The sequence below is a fragment of the Penicillium brevicompactum genome (genome assembly GCF_028827555.1).
Source record: "Penicillium brevicompactum strain IBT 35665 chromosome Unknown utg000005l_segment0_segment0, whole genome shotgun sequence".
NCBI classification, from domain to species: domain Eukaryota; kingdom Fungi; phylum Ascomycota; class Eurotiomycetes; order Eurotiales; family Aspergillaceae; genus Penicillium; species Penicillium brevicompactum.
Window position 1 is genome coordinate 1304152 of NW_026623208.1, and position 16908 is coordinate 1321059.

General features: G+C 49.1%; 5 protein-coding genes across 5 annotated transcripts; 2 read left to right on the forward strand and 3 right to left on the reverse strand.

The window, feature by feature from the left end:
* Positions 1-582: 582 nt before the first annotated feature.
* Positions 583-5645, forward strand: N7506_006311 (uncharacterized protein; the record flags this gene model as incomplete). The annotated part of the gene is made up of 12 exons (XM_056955604.1): positions 583-1465; positions 1518-1569; positions 1623-1639; positions 1694-2264; positions 2316-2399; positions 2455-2514; positions 2569-2758; positions 2807-4237; positions 4287-4690; positions 4748-5125; positions 5161-5372; positions 5422-5645. 12 exons carry the CDS (start codon positions 583-585, stop codon positions 5643-5645), a joined length of 4506 nt encoding a protein of 1501 aa, XP_056809938.1.
* A 677-nt stretch (positions 5646-6322) lies between these two features.
* Positions 6323-7112, reverse strand: N7506_006312 (uncharacterized protein; the record flags this gene model as incomplete). The annotated part of the gene is made up of 2 exons (XM_056955605.1): positions 6323-7018; positions 7110-7112. The coding sequence occupies 2 exons, from the start codon at positions 7110-7112 to the stop codon at positions 6323-6325; spliced, it is 699 nt and encodes a 232-aa protein (XP_056809939.1).
* A 650-nt stretch (positions 7113-7762) lies between these two features.
* On the reverse strand, positions 7763-9985 carry N7506_006313 (uncharacterized protein; the record flags this gene model as incomplete). The annotated part of the gene is made up of 3 exons (XM_056955606.1): positions 7763-9457; positions 9478-9727; positions 9780-9985. 3 exons carry the CDS (start codon positions 9983-9985, stop codon positions 7763-7765), a joined length of 2151 nt encoding a protein of 716 aa, XP_056809940.1.
* An 802-nt stretch (positions 9986-10787) lies between these two features.
* On the forward strand, positions 10788-12716 carry N7506_006314 (CAZyme family GT90; the record flags this gene model as incomplete). The annotated part of the gene is made up of 1 exon (XM_056955607.1): positions 10788-12716. The coding sequence occupies one exon, from the start codon at positions 10788-10790 to the stop codon at positions 12714-12716; it is 1929 nt and encodes a 642-aa protein (XP_056809941.1).
* A 293-nt stretch (positions 12717-13009) lies between these two features.
* N7506_006315 (VOC family protein) lies at positions 13010-13783 on the reverse strand (the record flags this gene model as incomplete). The annotated part of the gene is made up of 1 exon (XM_056955608.1): positions 13010-13783. One exon carries the CDS (start codon positions 13781-13783, stop codon positions 13010-13012), a length of 774 nt encoding a protein of 257 aa, XP_056809942.1.
* Positions 13784-16908: the final 3125 nt, after the last annotated feature.

Here is a 16908-nt window from a genome sequence, read left to right on the forward strand (position 1 = left end):
CAGGCTAAGCAATTGAGCACTGTGATTGGCTAGAGTGTCTGACCTAATCTGCTTGGTGGGCCCTCGGGTTCCACTTGGTCTTGAGCCCGCATTTACTTCATCCTTGCGAGATGTGTCTTGTCCAATTCAATGTCTTTTTCGTCATTTATGGTGGATTTTCGGTATGTTCCCTTCAAGAACGGGAACTAAATTTCGACCAGGAACGAGCTCGCTCACCCACGTGAGTAATGCAACCGGCTTCTCCGGACTCCAACGATGGAACGATGCCCGCTGGGCGTTGACATCACGACTACTACATCGGTCGAATAGGATCCCAGGAACTTAATGTATATATTTTCCAGAGCTGCCCAAATGTTATCTGAGGGTGATGCTACTCAAAATTGTGAATTGATCCACGCAATTTTCTGTGTGCAATTACATATCTCCAGGGCCTTCCCCACCACTCTGGCTAGGTACCATCCGACCTTTGATCCTGGAGTGGAAATTCTTGCACGGTTTTCCATAAGCTGCACAGGACAATAGTTGTTTCCAATAGCCCCGGGGCCAGCGTCGAGGTTTATTCGCATCTCGACTCCATTCGCCATGGCCCACAAGGATGATAGCCACGACTCCTCGGAGGCTAATGTTTCGAAAGGCAGTGATGAAAGCACACCCCAGGATGGGAGGGTGACTCCGTCAAGAAACAAGCGTGATGGAGTGGTCTTTGACTTCATCCCTCCAGAGGAACTTGCGGAGTTAGCTCGTATCGCATCGGCATTTCCTCGACATCGTGCAACCGATTCTGGGATTTCAGGAATGGAAAATGTCGAACGAAAAGACACACTAGAAAACGTCGAATTAGGTGATCCGGTTCTGGACCCCACCTCGGATCAATTCAATCATTACAAATGGGCTCGCATGATGCTGAAGCTGATGGACAAGGAAGGAGTTCCTGTCCGGAAGTCCACCGGCGTAGTCTGGCAAGATCTCAATATCTCAGGGACAGGATCTGCACTTCAATACCAGAACAATGTTGGATCGGTTGCCCTAGCCCCCTTACGCCCTCAAGAGTACATCTCTTGCGGAGGTCGGTCGCCCCAGAAGCAGATTCTGCGCAACTTTGATGGTGTTTTGAAAAGTGGCGAGCTGTTAATTGTACTCGGAAGACCGGGAAGTGGCTGCTCGACATTGCTCAAGACTCTTTCGGGTGAATTGCATGGGCTCAAATTGGGAAAGGGCTCAGATATCCAGTATAACGGAATCCCCATGGAGAAGATGCACAAAGAGTTCAAGGGAGAGGTCTTGTACAACCAAGAAGTGGACAAGCATTTCCCCCATCTCACAGTTGGTCAAACCCTAGAGTTTGCGGCTGCCGCCAGGACTCCGGAAAATCGATTGAATGGGATCAGTCGCACGCGTTACGCGAAACATATCACACAAGTGGCCATGGCTGTGCTGGGACTGAGCCATACATACAACACAAAAGGTAGGCCGCTACGAGCCTTGAACTGCTTTATTTGAGCTAACAATATCTGAAGTCGGTGATGATTATATCCGAGGAGTGTCTGGAGGCGAACGAAAGCGAGTAAGGTATGTGGGTTGAATATTGTTTTCTGGTATATGGTGCTAACTTCCAGGTATAGTATCGCAGAAATGGCGCGTAAGTGAAAGAGCTAGTTATAGATGTTTACCACATGTACTAACTTTCATATAGTATCTGGTGCTCCAGTTGGTGCATGGGACAACAGTACCAGAGGCTTGGATTCCGCAAGTGCTTTGGAATTTGCCAAATCACTGAAGGTATCGTCGGACTTGATTGGAAGCTGCCATGCAGTTGCGATTTACCAAGCCTCCCAAGCGATATACGATATCTTCAACAAAGTCATTGTCCTGTATGAAGGCAGGCAAATCTTCTTCGGTCCTTGCGACCAAGCCAAAGATTACTTCTTGGAAATGGGCTGGGACTGTCCACCACGACAAACAGTTGGTGACTTTCTCACCTCCGTCACAAATCCCCAAGAGCGTAAAGCCCGCGATGGAATGGAAAACAAAGTCCCTCGCACACCCGACGACTTTGAGAAATATTGGAAGAACAGCTCTCATCACGCTGCTCTCCAAAAAGAGATCGAAGAGTACAGAGAAGAGTATCCACTTGGAGGATCTGCTGGTAAGGATTTCAATGCGACAAAAAGACTGCGACAAGCAAAGCATGTTCGCCCCCAAAGTCCCTATGTTATATCGATTCCGATGCAGGTCAAGCTTTGCACAAAGCGAGCTTATCAACGGTTTGTAGCCCAAGACTTGAATTGGTGTGGATATCACTGACTTTGGCAAAGCATTTGGAACGACAAACCTTCAACTTTGACTACTGTGATTGGACGCATTGTCATGTCCCTTATTATCGGTTCGATCTATTTTGGGTAGGATGATGCCACAGCCTTTGGAAATCGACGGTTATACTAATTCATCATACAGAACACCTCATGCATCTGCAGGGTTCCAAAGCAAAGGAGCAGCACTTTTCTTCTCAGTCTTGTAAGTGGCCTCGCTTCGGGAAAACAAAACTGCTCTTCTGATAATCTATTCTAGGATGAATGCCCTCATCAGTATTACTGAGATCAATTCACTGTATGATCAGCGCCCGATTATCGAGAAGCAAGCGTCCTACGCTTTTGTTCACCCATTCACCGAGTCTCTCGGAGGCATAGTGGCAGACATACCCGTCAAGTTTGTCTCTGCGGTAGTGTTCAATATCATCTTCTACTTTTTGGCAGCATTGGTAAGTTGGTATACCACTTCCATTTACAAACACTAACACATACACCAGCGATATGAACCTTCCCAGTTCTTCATCTTCTTTCTGTTCACTTTCTTGAGCACACTAGCCATGTCATGCGTATTTCGAACCCTCGCCGCATCCACTAAAACTCTCTCACAGGCTATGTCAATGGCTGGAGTAATGGTTCTAGCAATCATTATCTACACCGGTTTCGTGATTACTGTACCAGAGATGAGCAATATTCCTTGGTTCAGCTGGATCCGATGGATCAACCCTGTGTTCTATACCTTTGAAGCATTGGTTGCAAATGAGTTCCATGGCCGTCGGTTTGAATGCTCACAATTCATTCCTGGATACCCAAGTCTCACCGGGGACTCTTTCATCTGTGCAGTGCGAGGTGCTGTGGCGGGTGAAAGAACTGTGTCTGGTGACGCCTACATTCAATCACAGTACACATACAGCTATGCACATGAGTGGCGAAATCTTGGGATCCTGATTGGATTCTGGATCTTTTTCATGGCGATTTATCTGCTAGCTTCTGAGCTCAACTCGTCAACTTCTTCCAAAGCCGAGTTTCTGGTCTTCCGACGAGGCCATGTCCCTGCGCAACTCCGGCATCTTGAAAAGGGCACGGACAGCTCTGGCTCGGCGGAAGTCAGCCAAACTGAGAAAAAACCAGAGGATGACAAAGACACATCAGCTATTCCTGCGCAACACGACATATTTACCTGGAGAAACGTCTGTTACGATATCCCAGTCAAAGGTGGTGAACGCCGTCTTTTGGACAATGTCTCTGGCTGGGTCAAACCAGGCACTCTAACAGCATTGATGGGCGTTTCCGGTGCAGGAAAGACAACTTTACTCGATGTCTTGGCCAAGCGTGTCTCTATTGGAGTTGTCACAGGCGATATGCTTGTTAATGGCAAGCCGCTTGATACCAGCTTCCAGCGAAAGACAGGGTATGTCCAACAGCAAGACTTGCATCTTCCGACAACCACTGTTAGGGAGGCACTAAGATTCAGTGCTATGCTGCGTCAGGCGAAAACTATTTCCCAGAAAGAAAAATACAAGTATGTCGAGGAGGTGATTGACATGCTTGGTATGCAGGACTTCGCAGACGCTATTGTTGGAACGCCAGGCGAAGGCTTGAATGTGGAGCAGAGAAAACTGCTCACCATTGGTGTTGAATTGGCAGCCAAGCCGGCACTTCTGATCTTTCTTGATGAGCCTACCAGTGGGCTAGACTCACAGAGCTCCTGGGCAATTTGTGCTTTCTTGCGAAAGCTGGCTGAACACGGGCAGGCGGTACTATCTACGATTCATCAGCCAAGTGCATTACTTTTCCAACAATTTGATCGTCTCTTATTCCTGGCCAAGGGAGGAAGGACGGTCTATTTTGGAGAAATTGGCAATCAGTCCAGGGTGCTGTTGGACTATTTCGAGGGTAATGGAGCTCGAACTTGCGATGCATCAGAAAATGTGAGTTTCATTCCGTTGTATGCGAAGGATATTTTGCTGATATGACCAGCCCGCGGAGTATATGCTAGAGATCATCGGTGCCGGTGCATCTGGAAAGTCAACTCAGGATTGGGCCCAAGTCTGGAACCAAAGCCAGCAAGCCAAAAGTGTCCAAACTGAGATTGACCGTATTCACGACGAGCGAGCATCTGCAAGCGTCAGTGATGAAGAGAAGTCTCAGCAGGGTGAATATGCAATGCCTTTCACTGCGCAGCTATGGCTCGTCACCCATCGATCATTCCAGGCCTTTTGGCGGGAACCATCCTATGTATGGGCAAAGATCATGCTGGGAACGATGTCTTCGCTTTTCATTGGATTCACTTTCTTTAAGCCCGACAGCTCGCTGCAAGGATTCCAAGACGTCTTGTTCAGCGCATTTATGCTGACATCGATCTTTTCTACTTTGGTGCAACAGTAAGCAAACCGATTCATTCAAGCCTCTCCATTCTAGGCTAATCTCATACCCACTAGGATCATGCCGAAGTTTGTGGTCCAACGCTCGCTTTACGAGGTCCGTGAGCGACCTTCAAAGGCCTACTCCTGGGGCGCCTTCCTGATAGCAAATGTCATTGTCGAACTTCCCTACCAAGTGTTCGTTGGAGTGATCAGCTGGGCTTGCTACTACTATCCAATCTATGGTTCAGAGCAAGCCTCCCATCGACAAGGCTTGATGCTACTATTCGTGGTGCAGTTTTACATTTTCACTTCAACCTTCGCAACGCTTGTGATATCATCACTACCCGACGCTGAAACTGGTGGAACAATCGCTACCCTGATGTTCATAATGACACTGACCTTCAACGGTGTCATGCAGCCACCCTCGGCCCTGCCCGGCTTCTGGATATTCATGTATCGTGTATCACCATTAACATACTTGATTGCAGGAATAACTGCAACGGGCTTACATGGCCGAGCGATCCATTGCGCAGCTGCAGAACTGAGTGTTTTCAACCCCCCTCTGGGCTGACTTGTGGTGCATACCTTGACCCGTACGTCAAAGCCGCTGGTGGTCAGCTGTACAACCCGACTGCTACAAGTGGGTGTGAATACTGCCAGCTACAGAATGCGGATCAATATCTATCTTCAAGTAACATCTGTAAGTTTTGGAAGTTGGAGACAGTGATCAGGACTGACAATTGCAACAGTTTACAGTGAGCGGTGGCGCAATTTTGGCCTTGGGTGGGCATACATCAGTTTCAATGTGGCCGGCACTGTTCTGCTGTACTACATGTTCCGTGTCAAGCACTACAATCCCACTTCGCTGGTACGAGGAATTGGAAGAGGGGCTTCCTTCTTGTGCCGTGTGTTCAAGCGGCGCTCTGGCCAGACACCGAAGGGCAAAGAAGCAGATAATGGCCGACTTGTTTGAGGCTTTCATGAGAGGCCGCAGGGTTTGGAACATTGGTTGATTGGATGTAAAAGAAACCAAATATCAAATTGAAATGGCTATTCGACTTGAAAGCCACCCAAATTCACATAACAACGTATCGAAGATAAATGAGATCGTTCTTGCGGTCATCAGGGATAAGATTGCATCAATCATGCGGACTGGGTGCCCGAAGTGTCCAAATTATTACCATAATGTGGCTTACTTGAGTGTTTCCACCCAAACAAGCCGAAGATACGCGAAGCCTTCAGTGAAAACAAAAACAAAAACAAAAACAAGCCTGGAAGAAATTGGGCGAGGATGATAAGAAAGGGATAGGGGTATTGTGCAAGAAGATCCATGAAACAGATACGCCAAAACGCTGAACGACCAAACAGAAAGTAGAGATTGAGGTTGAACGAGGGGGTTAATGGTCGAGAATGCCTGTTGATGCGGGCGAGAAAAGATAGCACAAGTGACTACTGTCGACGCCTGACCCGCGGATTGTAGGCAGGCGCTACGACTAACGCATTGACGATATGGCCATCTTGCCATCCTTGCTCCACCAGGGGCTGTCTCTCATTCAAGAAATGCCCGAGGTAAGCAATGCGGACACGCCTATCGGTATCAAGCTGAAGGGAGATCTGAGGTCAGCAGCAGGTCTCGAGGGTAGTGGTATGTCAATGGAAACAAACCTTAGCTTCTTGATGTACTTTCCGGGCCAGGAAGCCCACAGTCTGGCTTTTGCCAATGGCGATTGGGACATCCGGACCACCCTCACTCAAGCGAGCAAGGACGCGAACCAGATTACGCTCGCTGGTTTTCCCCTTCTCATCCCGCCGGCGCTCTGCATCCTGGGATATTAATTCGTCCCCGGAGGCATCGTCCGTAGCAAGCTTGCCGTCAGAAAGCTCTTGATCATCTTCATCGGCATGACCCTCGTCTTCGCCAGAAACCAGATTCTCCGGGTCACTGACGATGCACTGCGGCAGCCGGTAAAGCACACCCTGCTCATCGTAGCACCCTTCGCAGAGATTACCCGTGGGGACGGTAATACCGGCAGCATCAATAATTCCCTGCGCAGTAGTCAAATCGCCCGCGCGCATCAGTGAGATGGCCGTAGAGACCGCAGCCCAGATCTCCGCCCGACCCGTCACGCGGGTGTCGAAGAACTCATCTCGTTCGCGATCTAGTTGCGCGCGTGTCCAGGTCCGCCGCTTACTGTGCCAAACATGAGCGCGTATCGGTTGATTATAATGCTCGTTTAGAGGAAGATTCGGGGGCCGCCGCCTTGAGGTGTTTGCGCGGTTGCGATCCTGGGTTGAATGTGATGGAGGTTCGTCGTCATTACGCGACAGTACAGAGCCGCAGCAGCCCTGGGTAAGTTAGTCGTGTGACACACAAAGATCTGGCGGTGCCAGGTTCCTGAGACTATTAATCCCTCGATTGCTAGGGTTTGGAGCTTACCATGTTGTTTGCGACCAAAGGCCTCCATAAGAGGGGAGTTGTAAGAGGGGCGATTGCGTGGAGTAGTGACGATCTCAACTCCGCTAAATTGGGTCCTGTAAGGAGCACAGACCTGCGCACAACACAAGGTGAAAATAGGCGAAGTCGAAAGAACAAGGTGATACATTCCACTTCGATGTCAAGCGCTTCCATCTCTTGCTGAGGGATTTACCTACGGACCTTCATATGCGCTAACGTCGGTTTACGTAGACCCCACAATTCCACTATAAGGTGTTGACATCCATACTATACTTCTTACTTCTGCCTTATCTTTAATTCAAAAAATTATTGAATGATCGTCTGGCTTCCTAATATGCAAGAGAAGACCAATAGATGCCATGTGTATGACTGACTTTTGTTCACACTCGAGTTTCTCGGAGTAGATGCATCATACCTTAGGAAAACGGAATATTCTTGTTGACGTGATAGTCCACGGGGCCAAAAATCGGTATGACGCTAATCACACCATGGATCTGCAGACCATGTACATCTGCTTCACTCGTACCTACATGATTACAACTCAAGACTACTGCGGTCTCGAAGACCGCCGGGGACGAAGTAGGATGATGATGCGTTGACTAAAAAGTCAACTCGATATTTGTACACATGCAGTCTCAGTCCCCAAAAATTGATCTGAAGACAGCTTCACCAGGCCGCTCTGCTTCTAGGGCTTCGTTCCGCTCCGGCTCAATAACTGGAGTTGGTGTCGCATCAACTGGCTTACCCCCTTTGGATGGATCCGCGCCATTTGCATTAGGCAGGTAACCCAGAGAGTCGATCAGGAGTTGATTCATCACGTCCTGTGACACTAATTCCTTGGGACCTGCATCGGCCTGGAATCCGCCGGATTGGAAACGGGTTCCGGGCCCAGAAGAGGCTGGTCCAGAAGAAGTGGGACCGGGTTGTTCTCCAGGGTCCGACTGTACATTCGAGGGCGGTTTGACATTGAAGCGCTTGCATAGTAGTCGAGATGGGTAGAAGTCGACTGTGCTTCGGGTCATATGTCCAAACATGCCCATCTTAGCGGCGGCGACCGCTGGGCTGTCTGGTTTTTCGGCGGGCTTGCTGAGCAGAGAATCGGCGGAGTCTGGGGTATCCGAGGCTGCCTTGGGGGCGGAGGAGGCAGACGTAAAGCGAGATGCCATGACACCAGACATAGGTTTGAACACCTCAGCCGCCCTAACGAATTCTTGCATTTCTGTCACCCACTCATTGGTGCTGGACCCGTCAACCCTCTCTGGGAGAGTTGTGCGAGTTCCAGCGCTGACCTCCAGAAATACCCGGTAGCGGGCTCGCTTGGTTTCGTCCTCTTGATACGGCATCCACCCACCCACGCCACGAGCCAGTGCTTGGGCGGCAATTTGTTTGTCGAGTTTTGGCACAAGGTCCCAGAGATCTTTCCGCTTTTGCGATTCTGGGAGTTCATATCCTTTTGGTGCTTTCTCCCCCATAGCCGGTGGTAAGTTGGTGTTTCCTGTAAGTTTGGCAATTTTGGCTCTGGCTTCAGGCGTCATCCAATCAAAGATGGACTTGCCAGGCAGTTGGGTCTCGCCCAGGAGTGCTGCTCTTGATGTAGGGTTGAGTGACGAGGCTTTAGCGGCGTCCGCTGTTGAGACGAAGCTCGATCGATCTTGTTTTTCTGACGAGACTTCCTTGGCGGATTTCCAATCACTGGGTATTGTAGGGGGGTCATATTTCTTCTCAGAGATGGATAAGCCTGAAATGCCGTCGGCGAGGACGAACCCGTCCAGCGGAAGACGCCCATCTCGGCATTTCCTGAACCCACCAGTGCCCCTTGAAGCTGCCAACTTCTTCGATATGAACACGGGCTTCGAGTTTAGAAGGGGATTGGATGATGCAATCATTGGTTTCCCATCGTCCGTTTTGCCCTTCTTCTTTTTCTTCTTGTCGCCCCCAATTGTCTTGTTATATGATATTTGTGGGCCGAGAGAATATGGGTCCTCATCATCGGAGCCTGTGTCGTTGAGTGGCCCAACGCCAAATCCTCCTCGGCGTGAATCTTTTTGTTTCGACGATGCGGGTTTGTCTTGGATAGCTAGACGCCCACCGAAGAAAGAGTCTTTCTCCTCGGAATCATTGTTGCCTTGAGTAGGTGGATGCGATTCTAGGCGCGCTTCACCCTCAAAGCCGAGACCCTTGCGATCGGTCTTGCGCACGAATGCTACCATGGGCGGATTTTCAGGCGCAAACAGGTAGGTCTCTTCGTCGGCACCGGGTGCAGAGCTCTCATCCAAGTTGGCCTTGCGCCGCACTTTTGGCCCGATTCCTTGGCCTTCGCGCCATCCCATCTTTTTCAGCAGCTTCACACCCATGGTCTCTCCCCGGTCTTCAATATGTCCATAAGCCCTGCCTTGCGAGTGGCATCGTTGTCCGTAGTTCCGAAGCCTGCGAATCCGTCCGCAGTCTGGAGGTGTTTTGACTCTTCTTGTTCCCGTATGTCGTCTTCATCCATATAATCCTCAGGCCGTTGCTGTTCTGCCTTCTTGGCGCGATTCTGACGAGACGAGACAAAGGTCGCAGGGGTCCATCCTTCTTTCGAGCCGACGGAGTTGAAATATCTGGAAAACGTTAGTTTGTCCCTTCTGAGCTTATGGGTTTCGGGCTACCGACCCTGCGCTGAAACCTCCTGTGAAGGCACCATGAAGGCGCTTCCTTCCTTGCTCATCTCTCACATCTTGCTGCCAGATCGGAACAAACGAGCCATCATCACGAACACTGTCGTCAAGTGGTGGTAGCGGGGTTCCGAAAAACGCGTATGGTGATTGCTGCGCCTGAAGATCGGCTTCGAGTGCGGCGCGATTGCGTTTGAGTGCCATTGTCGAGTGAGATCCACCCACAGGAGCAGAATGTCACGTCATCTGTATCGACGGTAGCAGATAGTGGAACTGGGAGAGTGTTCAAATTGATAGCTAACTAAGGGAGCTGTCATGCAAAAGTTGGCCTGAGGCTGACAATTATGTAATTGTCTTAGTCAGCATCGAGATCGCGGGCCCATGGTTCGGCTGAAAGAAAATGTCGAAGAGTACCAAGGTTGCTTTCAGGTTTGTTTGGCGAAGTTGACACAAAATGTTTAGCTTGATAATTGTATGTTTACAGCTATTTAACAAAATGTAAACAGTTTCTCCATCCTCCATACGGAGTACACGGTAGTATAGTGAAGTCCAGTACGGAGTACTATCCGTATCAAGCGCGGATCGGGGTAAGCTCCAACTGATTGGCACGTTCCTCGGCCCACGAGGAATCTGATCTTTTGATCTTCCCCTGACCTCCCCCTTCAGGAGAGATGATATTCGTATATACTACTAGTATGAATACATAGTATACATTTGAGACCTCAGTTGTCCGAGGAACAAAATTCTATATGGATGGGCTTGCAAAAAAATCAGTAGTTAGTGACCCCTCAAGCTAGGAACTTTATGGCGTTTCCTCTAGCTTGGCGCTTTAAAGATTTAGGGGCCTAATTTCTTAGACTTCGTTTCCCTCCTTTTCGACTCCACTGTCCTCCTCGCTGTCAGTCATGCTGTTGTCATAGCTCTTGTCCTTCGGATCCTGCAGTTTCAGAACAGGGATCGTGGAATTTTCTTGCGCAATCTAGCGGCCTGCGGATCTTATCCAAGAATGTTGGGCCGTTTCACTAATCGCAGGCGAGTCTATTTGATTTTGGCCTGCGCCGCCACCTCGATATGCCTTCTCAACCTCCTCTTCCTCACCCAGACCGTGGACAGTACTGTGATCCGACTCCCCACCTTCGGTCTGTTCACCGCGGCGACAAAACCCGTGTTTGGGGAACATGCGCACGATAAGCACCCGATTGCCAACCTTATGGCAGATGCGGATCGCAAGTGGGTGAAATACGAAAAGGAACGCTCCAAGAGTTTCCGTCAGACTGTCGCACAATATCGGGAAACTTATGGTCGACACCCTCCTCCCGGGTTCAAGGAGTGGTATATGTTCGCCCGCAAGAACAATGCGCACCACGTGGATGATTTTAATCAGATCACCGGCGACTTGCGACCTTTCTGGGCGATCCCTCCGGCGACGATTCGCCAGACGGCGGCCAAGCTGCGACACAGCGATGGAATAATGGGCGTGCAAGTTCGCAATCACAAAGTGGTGCATTCGGACGAAGAGGGCTGGAGGGTGGAAACACTGAGAAAATCCGTGAAGAGACTCGCTCAGTATCTCCCAGACATGGACATCGCACTCAATATTCATGACCAGCCCCGGGTCCTGCTGTCATGGGAAGACACGCAAGAACACCTCAGCGCCGAAGTCCTCACTAGGAGCATGCCGCCGGATGCGCAGGATCAGTTCACTCCAAACATGCAATACTTGAACTCCGAAGAGCCCGAGGTTGAAGGCGAGGATATATCCTGGTCATCCCTCGCCGGGAAACTTTACATGGACACTGCCCAAACCGCCTGTTCTCCCGAGTCTCCTGCGCGCAATCATAATATCACCATTGAGGAAGCCGACAAGTTATACAAAACCTCCTTCGGTGGATTGATCAACAACTTTACCGCTTCCTCTGATCTATGCACCGTTGGCCCGGCTCTTGGCAAAAGCCATGGATTCTTGTTTTCGGCTTCCAGTAACCTGGTCACAAGGAAGTTGGCTCCAGTGTTCAGCGAGTGCAAAGTGAGTGTGAACAATGATATCCTGTTCCCTGCGAATATGTACTTCATGAACGACAAGCGCTACACATACAACTCGCGTCATGACTACGAATGGGAGGACAAATCCGACAATCTCATCTGGCGCGGCGTAACCTCTGGTGGTGTCCAAGTTGCAGACAATTGGCAGAACATGCATCGTCAGCGATTTGTGCAATTGGCAAACAGCACCGAGATGGCCAACCAAACTGTCGCAATCCTCTCTGAAACGAAGACGCACAAGTACCAGAATTTCACGAGCTTTAATCCCAGCAAATTTGCTGCAGAGATCTTCGATGTTGGTTTCACCGAAGCATTCGGCTGCATCCCCGATTGCTCCTTCTACGACGATGTATGGACTTTCAAAAAGCCCAAAGACTTCAGCGAAACATTCAAGTCCAAGTACCTTGTCGATATCGACGGTCACAGTTTCTCGGGCCGATGGCGCGCCTTCCAACTCAGCAAATCGCTTGGCATCAAAGCGACCATTTTCCGAGAATGGCATGACTCGCGTCTCTTTGCCTGGCGCCACTTTGTTCCTATGGATAATCGATTCGACGACCTTTACTCCCTAATGACCTACTTCATCGGCCTCAATTCCCTGTCTGAGAATACGACATCAATCATCGAACCGCACATTCAAAACCACGACTTTGAAGCGGAGGTGATTGCAGCGCAGAGTCGGGAATGGGCACAACACGCATTACGAGATGAAGACCTTGATATCTACCTCTATCTTCTTTTGTTGGAATATGGTCGTATCATTGATGATAATCGCGATATTATTGGATACAGTGGCGATGGAAGCGAACTTGATCAGTTTGATGTCGACCATCCGTTCTCGCCGGCGATACAGAACATTGTCAATCCCCCATCTGACAAGCATGAACCTTGAAATCTTTTCGCATACCTCTACCTTTCTTTGTTGCATATTTTGCCCAGCCTTGTTTAATATCATGCATTTACTTATGTCTAATGATCAATATTCTTTGTTTTTATCTCTTGCCCTGTTGGAATCGGTTTAGGATTGATCCCATCACGAGAGGCTCGATTGTTTGTCTATTTCCTGTTCATTGTATCTAGATGGAATCACAACAGCTGGGAACGCTTATTTACCCCATTGGTCTGCTTGGCTCAAGAGCAGCTCTTCTTTGTCTATTTCCCAACAATTCGATTTGATTGTTGCACTCACTGGCCTTCGATGTCGAAGATGAGCCCAGGCAAGAGCTCAACTTGCCCTTGCTTCGATCCACTGAAAATTAGCCGAACAGCAGCATCTCCCTCCGACAAGGTAACAGCATGCGTGCCAATCTCAGATGCAGAAGGAACTTGATAGTCCCATGCCCCTCCAAATATCGCATCATATGCACCCTTGAAGCTCGATGAATTTTCTTTGGGAACTTGCACCGAGACAGAAGAGATGCCTTGTATACCATTGGGATGCTCAGTGAGCTGTGGCTCGACTTGGTAAGGCACACGGTTGGCCCGAGGTGTTCTATCCAAACACCAGAACGGCAAAGAGCCAGGAACAACCTTCCCTTGGGCGATTTGAGGGACGCAAACTGCCCACTTCAGCACAGTCCCATCTGGCTTGGTGCGACCACCAGGGATCGGATCTGTGTAGGAAGCTTCGGTTCCAGCACCTTTGAATCGTTGCTGGACGGCACCGAAGTCGTCTTCCGACCGTAAAGTAAAGGCCCAGTCAATGATGGTGTTCTCCTTCTCGTTTCCCCAACGATGAGCGCGGCGTCTCTCTGGATCAATGTCATCAAAGAAGGCGATGAATTCGAGGTAAACACCGTCCGCAAGAAGGATCAATTTATTGGTGGTGAGTCCATCGGCATGGTTGCCACCCGGCGCAAGAGTAAATTGGCCTTCGGTATGCTTGGAGAGGTCAAGAAGAGCTTTGTGAGAGACGAGAATGACAATGTGATCAAGGATCGGAGTTTGCAGGTTTGACATTGTGCAGTTGTGCAGCTGTGCAGACTAGTTTGACTTGAGAAATGATCGAGAAGTTGAAAGACAATGTCTGATCGAGATATCCCCGCATCTTATTTGAATTCAGCACGAAAACTAATTGGAGACCCCTCATCTGACCCGAAAGCAATTACCCCAACGGGGCTTTATTTGATGATGTGTTGAAAGTGGAATATTGCTCATAATGCTCTCGTGGGTCGATTTCCAGAGTTGCTGACTGCTTTACAACGAACGAAGAGCAAGGAAACCACCAGAGGTTGATTTTGTCAGGGAGGATTGAAAGCGAACTGTTTTGTTTTTTCTTTTCCTTTGAAGCTAGCTTGGGGTCTGGTCTGGAATTCCGAAATCATGTCGCTGTCAACCTTGCCCCTAAAACACGGTACTAGACCAGACCACTTTCTGCTTAGCCCGGCCCCGGGGGTTGTTGTGAGTGGAGTGGGGATAGCCGACCCCAAAGCTGCGCCCAGACGATGGAGCTCCGGGCTTTTCCCCTCCGCGACTGGGAACTTATTTTCGATCAATACGCTAGATGAATTATGTGTACGTTTCAGGTCATAATTTGGTGTGAGATCCACTCAATTGTTGCAAGTATGACTATGTAGAATAACCTAGACTAAAGCAGAATGATGAACTTGTTCTGGTCCTTGTGGCATAGTGCCCTCGTTTTCACTCGAAATGCTCCTTTTTGGTCGACCAGGATCTGAGGTTTACATCAATTTGCATGAGTCCTCAAGCATCTCATTCCGGTGGGTGATAATACACCATTTCACGATGCACTCGTTGACGGGCTCTTTGCTTTCCATCGCCTCTTGCAACAAGTCCACGACCATAGCGAGTTCCTTGCAGGCGGGATGATCCTCACCAAAGCAGTATTGAGCAACTTCCAGCTCTTTCTTGGCCCACAAACATGCCATTTTGCGGTTCCCCAGTACCATACAGAGTCGGCCAGCGTCATGGTAGCTGTACACATGTTGGTTAGGCAAGCTTGTCAAAATAATGACCAATAAAACTTACGCGATTCTCAACTCCCTATGCAAGATCCCTTCGGACTTCTGTATCGCAGCCATTTTCTGGGCCACCGATAGCGCCCTCTTGAAAGAACCTTCTGTGGCAATGTGTGTTTCCAAGACAAGCTCGGTCTCAAGGTGGAATAATTGGTCGAACTTTTTCTCCTTTTCCTTGCCCTCGGGTGTATCTTCGCACACGACGCAACTGCATGTAAAGCCCCAGTCCCTCAGCTCTTCCTGGCGTTGCATCTTGTTACCATTAATAGGGCCAATGTATGACACCGTAAGCTCCGTGCCTGCTGGGATATCGCACACAGAGTGGAAAGTCTGATGCTTGAGCTCTGGATGCCATCCATACTGAAGATTGGGGAGGCATGAATGGTTGATGCGGGCAGCAAGCAAGAACACATTGATAAAGGCGTTTGGTGCCCAAATGGAGAGTACCTTGCGATCCAGTTCCGGTATCTCCTCCCAAAGCTGGCCTACCTCAGCCTCGATGCCGCGTTTGAATCCTTCACCTGCATATCCGTGGAGCGCCAGGTATTGCTCTTGTTGTGAGAGTGGAAGCTTTTTAAAGGCCGCCAAGATCTTATTCGCATCCCGGTCTTCGAGGCTAACTTCGAGTAAGGGTGGCTCGGAGATGACACGAGTGCCTTGGGGAATGTCGCATTTGGCAAACACGCCCAGGCCTTTTCCGTCCGATTCCCGTACTTCAATGAGATCGCTCGGATCTAGCAAGTAGTTTAGTCTCCATATTCTGTGATTAAATGTACCAACAGCGTAACGTACCCTTACTGTCGATTTGGTGGCTCATCGTGATATGCGTGGAAGTAGAGAGCCCGAACTATGGTAGAGAAGTGATGCCCACCTTCCTGGTTGTGTAGGCTCAACTCGGGTCTTTCGGGATGTGTCAGGTTATGTCAACAGTAAGAGCAACGGAAAACAAGGCAGTGTACCCCCTTCAATACCGTCGTCAAATGAAAGAAAGAAACAGTTGAGAGACGGAAGATTACATATCAAAAACGAGAGTGAAAGTGATGGAGAGGCGTGGAAGGCATCAAAATGACCTTTGAAAGGGCCAGACTCGTATCTAAAGAGGCGGCTGGGACGTTTATACACCAGGGCAGCACCAATACGTGATCCCAAACACACACTCAGTGTTTTATCACTTTTCTAATCTGTGGTGACCGTGGTGACCGTATGTGACAACCTCTTCACGTTTTCCAATGCATGGTTCCATTCATGGTCCTATCCATGTAAAATGTCTATACAAAACACAAATGACCCCGTAAATCAAATCCCACTATTGAACACTGAGATACGCGACCATCACAGTAGATGAAGATTTCAGCTCAAGTGCCAACCTTGGGTGTAGTTGAGCAGACTCTGGGAAACCCATTTTTGTGAAACATTTGGACTTGGTCTATATCAGATACATTACAACATAGGCCCCGCGTTTAGCCCCAGGGCTAACAAATTGAGAATAAAATCAACACTTGTAGGTGGAAACCTGGAGACCGCCAAGCTTTGAAATCATAACAGCACAGGGTACGCCAACATAAGCAGCAGTTAAAGACAGCAAAAAGAAGATACGTCTGGAGCCAGTAGGTTCAAGACAACACTGGAAATCACAATCAAGGGCAAAAAGATATGTGCATCATCCGTGAATCGAACACGGGCCTCGTCGATGGCAACGACGAATTCTACCACTAGACCAATGATGCTAGTTGTATGGAAGTCTGTGGGTTGTTGAAAATATGAACGGACGGCAAAAAAACCCAATTTTTGGTCGGTTTGCCGAGCCCCACTTGTTCCAGAAAACCTTGGCAGGTCAGAGTTTCGGGCGAGTACCGAGGCATGGGATGGCCAACACTAATTCCGCCTATAATTGAATGCGGATGTATGTATGGAGTACAAATCGAGAAATTTAATAGATTTGTCTAGGTCCCCGAGGTCCCTGCAAGTTGAATTGGGCCTCTTCTATGTCTCGCGTACATACAATGTTACTCCCTAGAATACTAATTCCAACGTTCAAAGCCATGTTGATAAATTCAAGTCTGGCCAATATAAAAACAGACCTCGGGAAGTATGGGCAATTGGGAA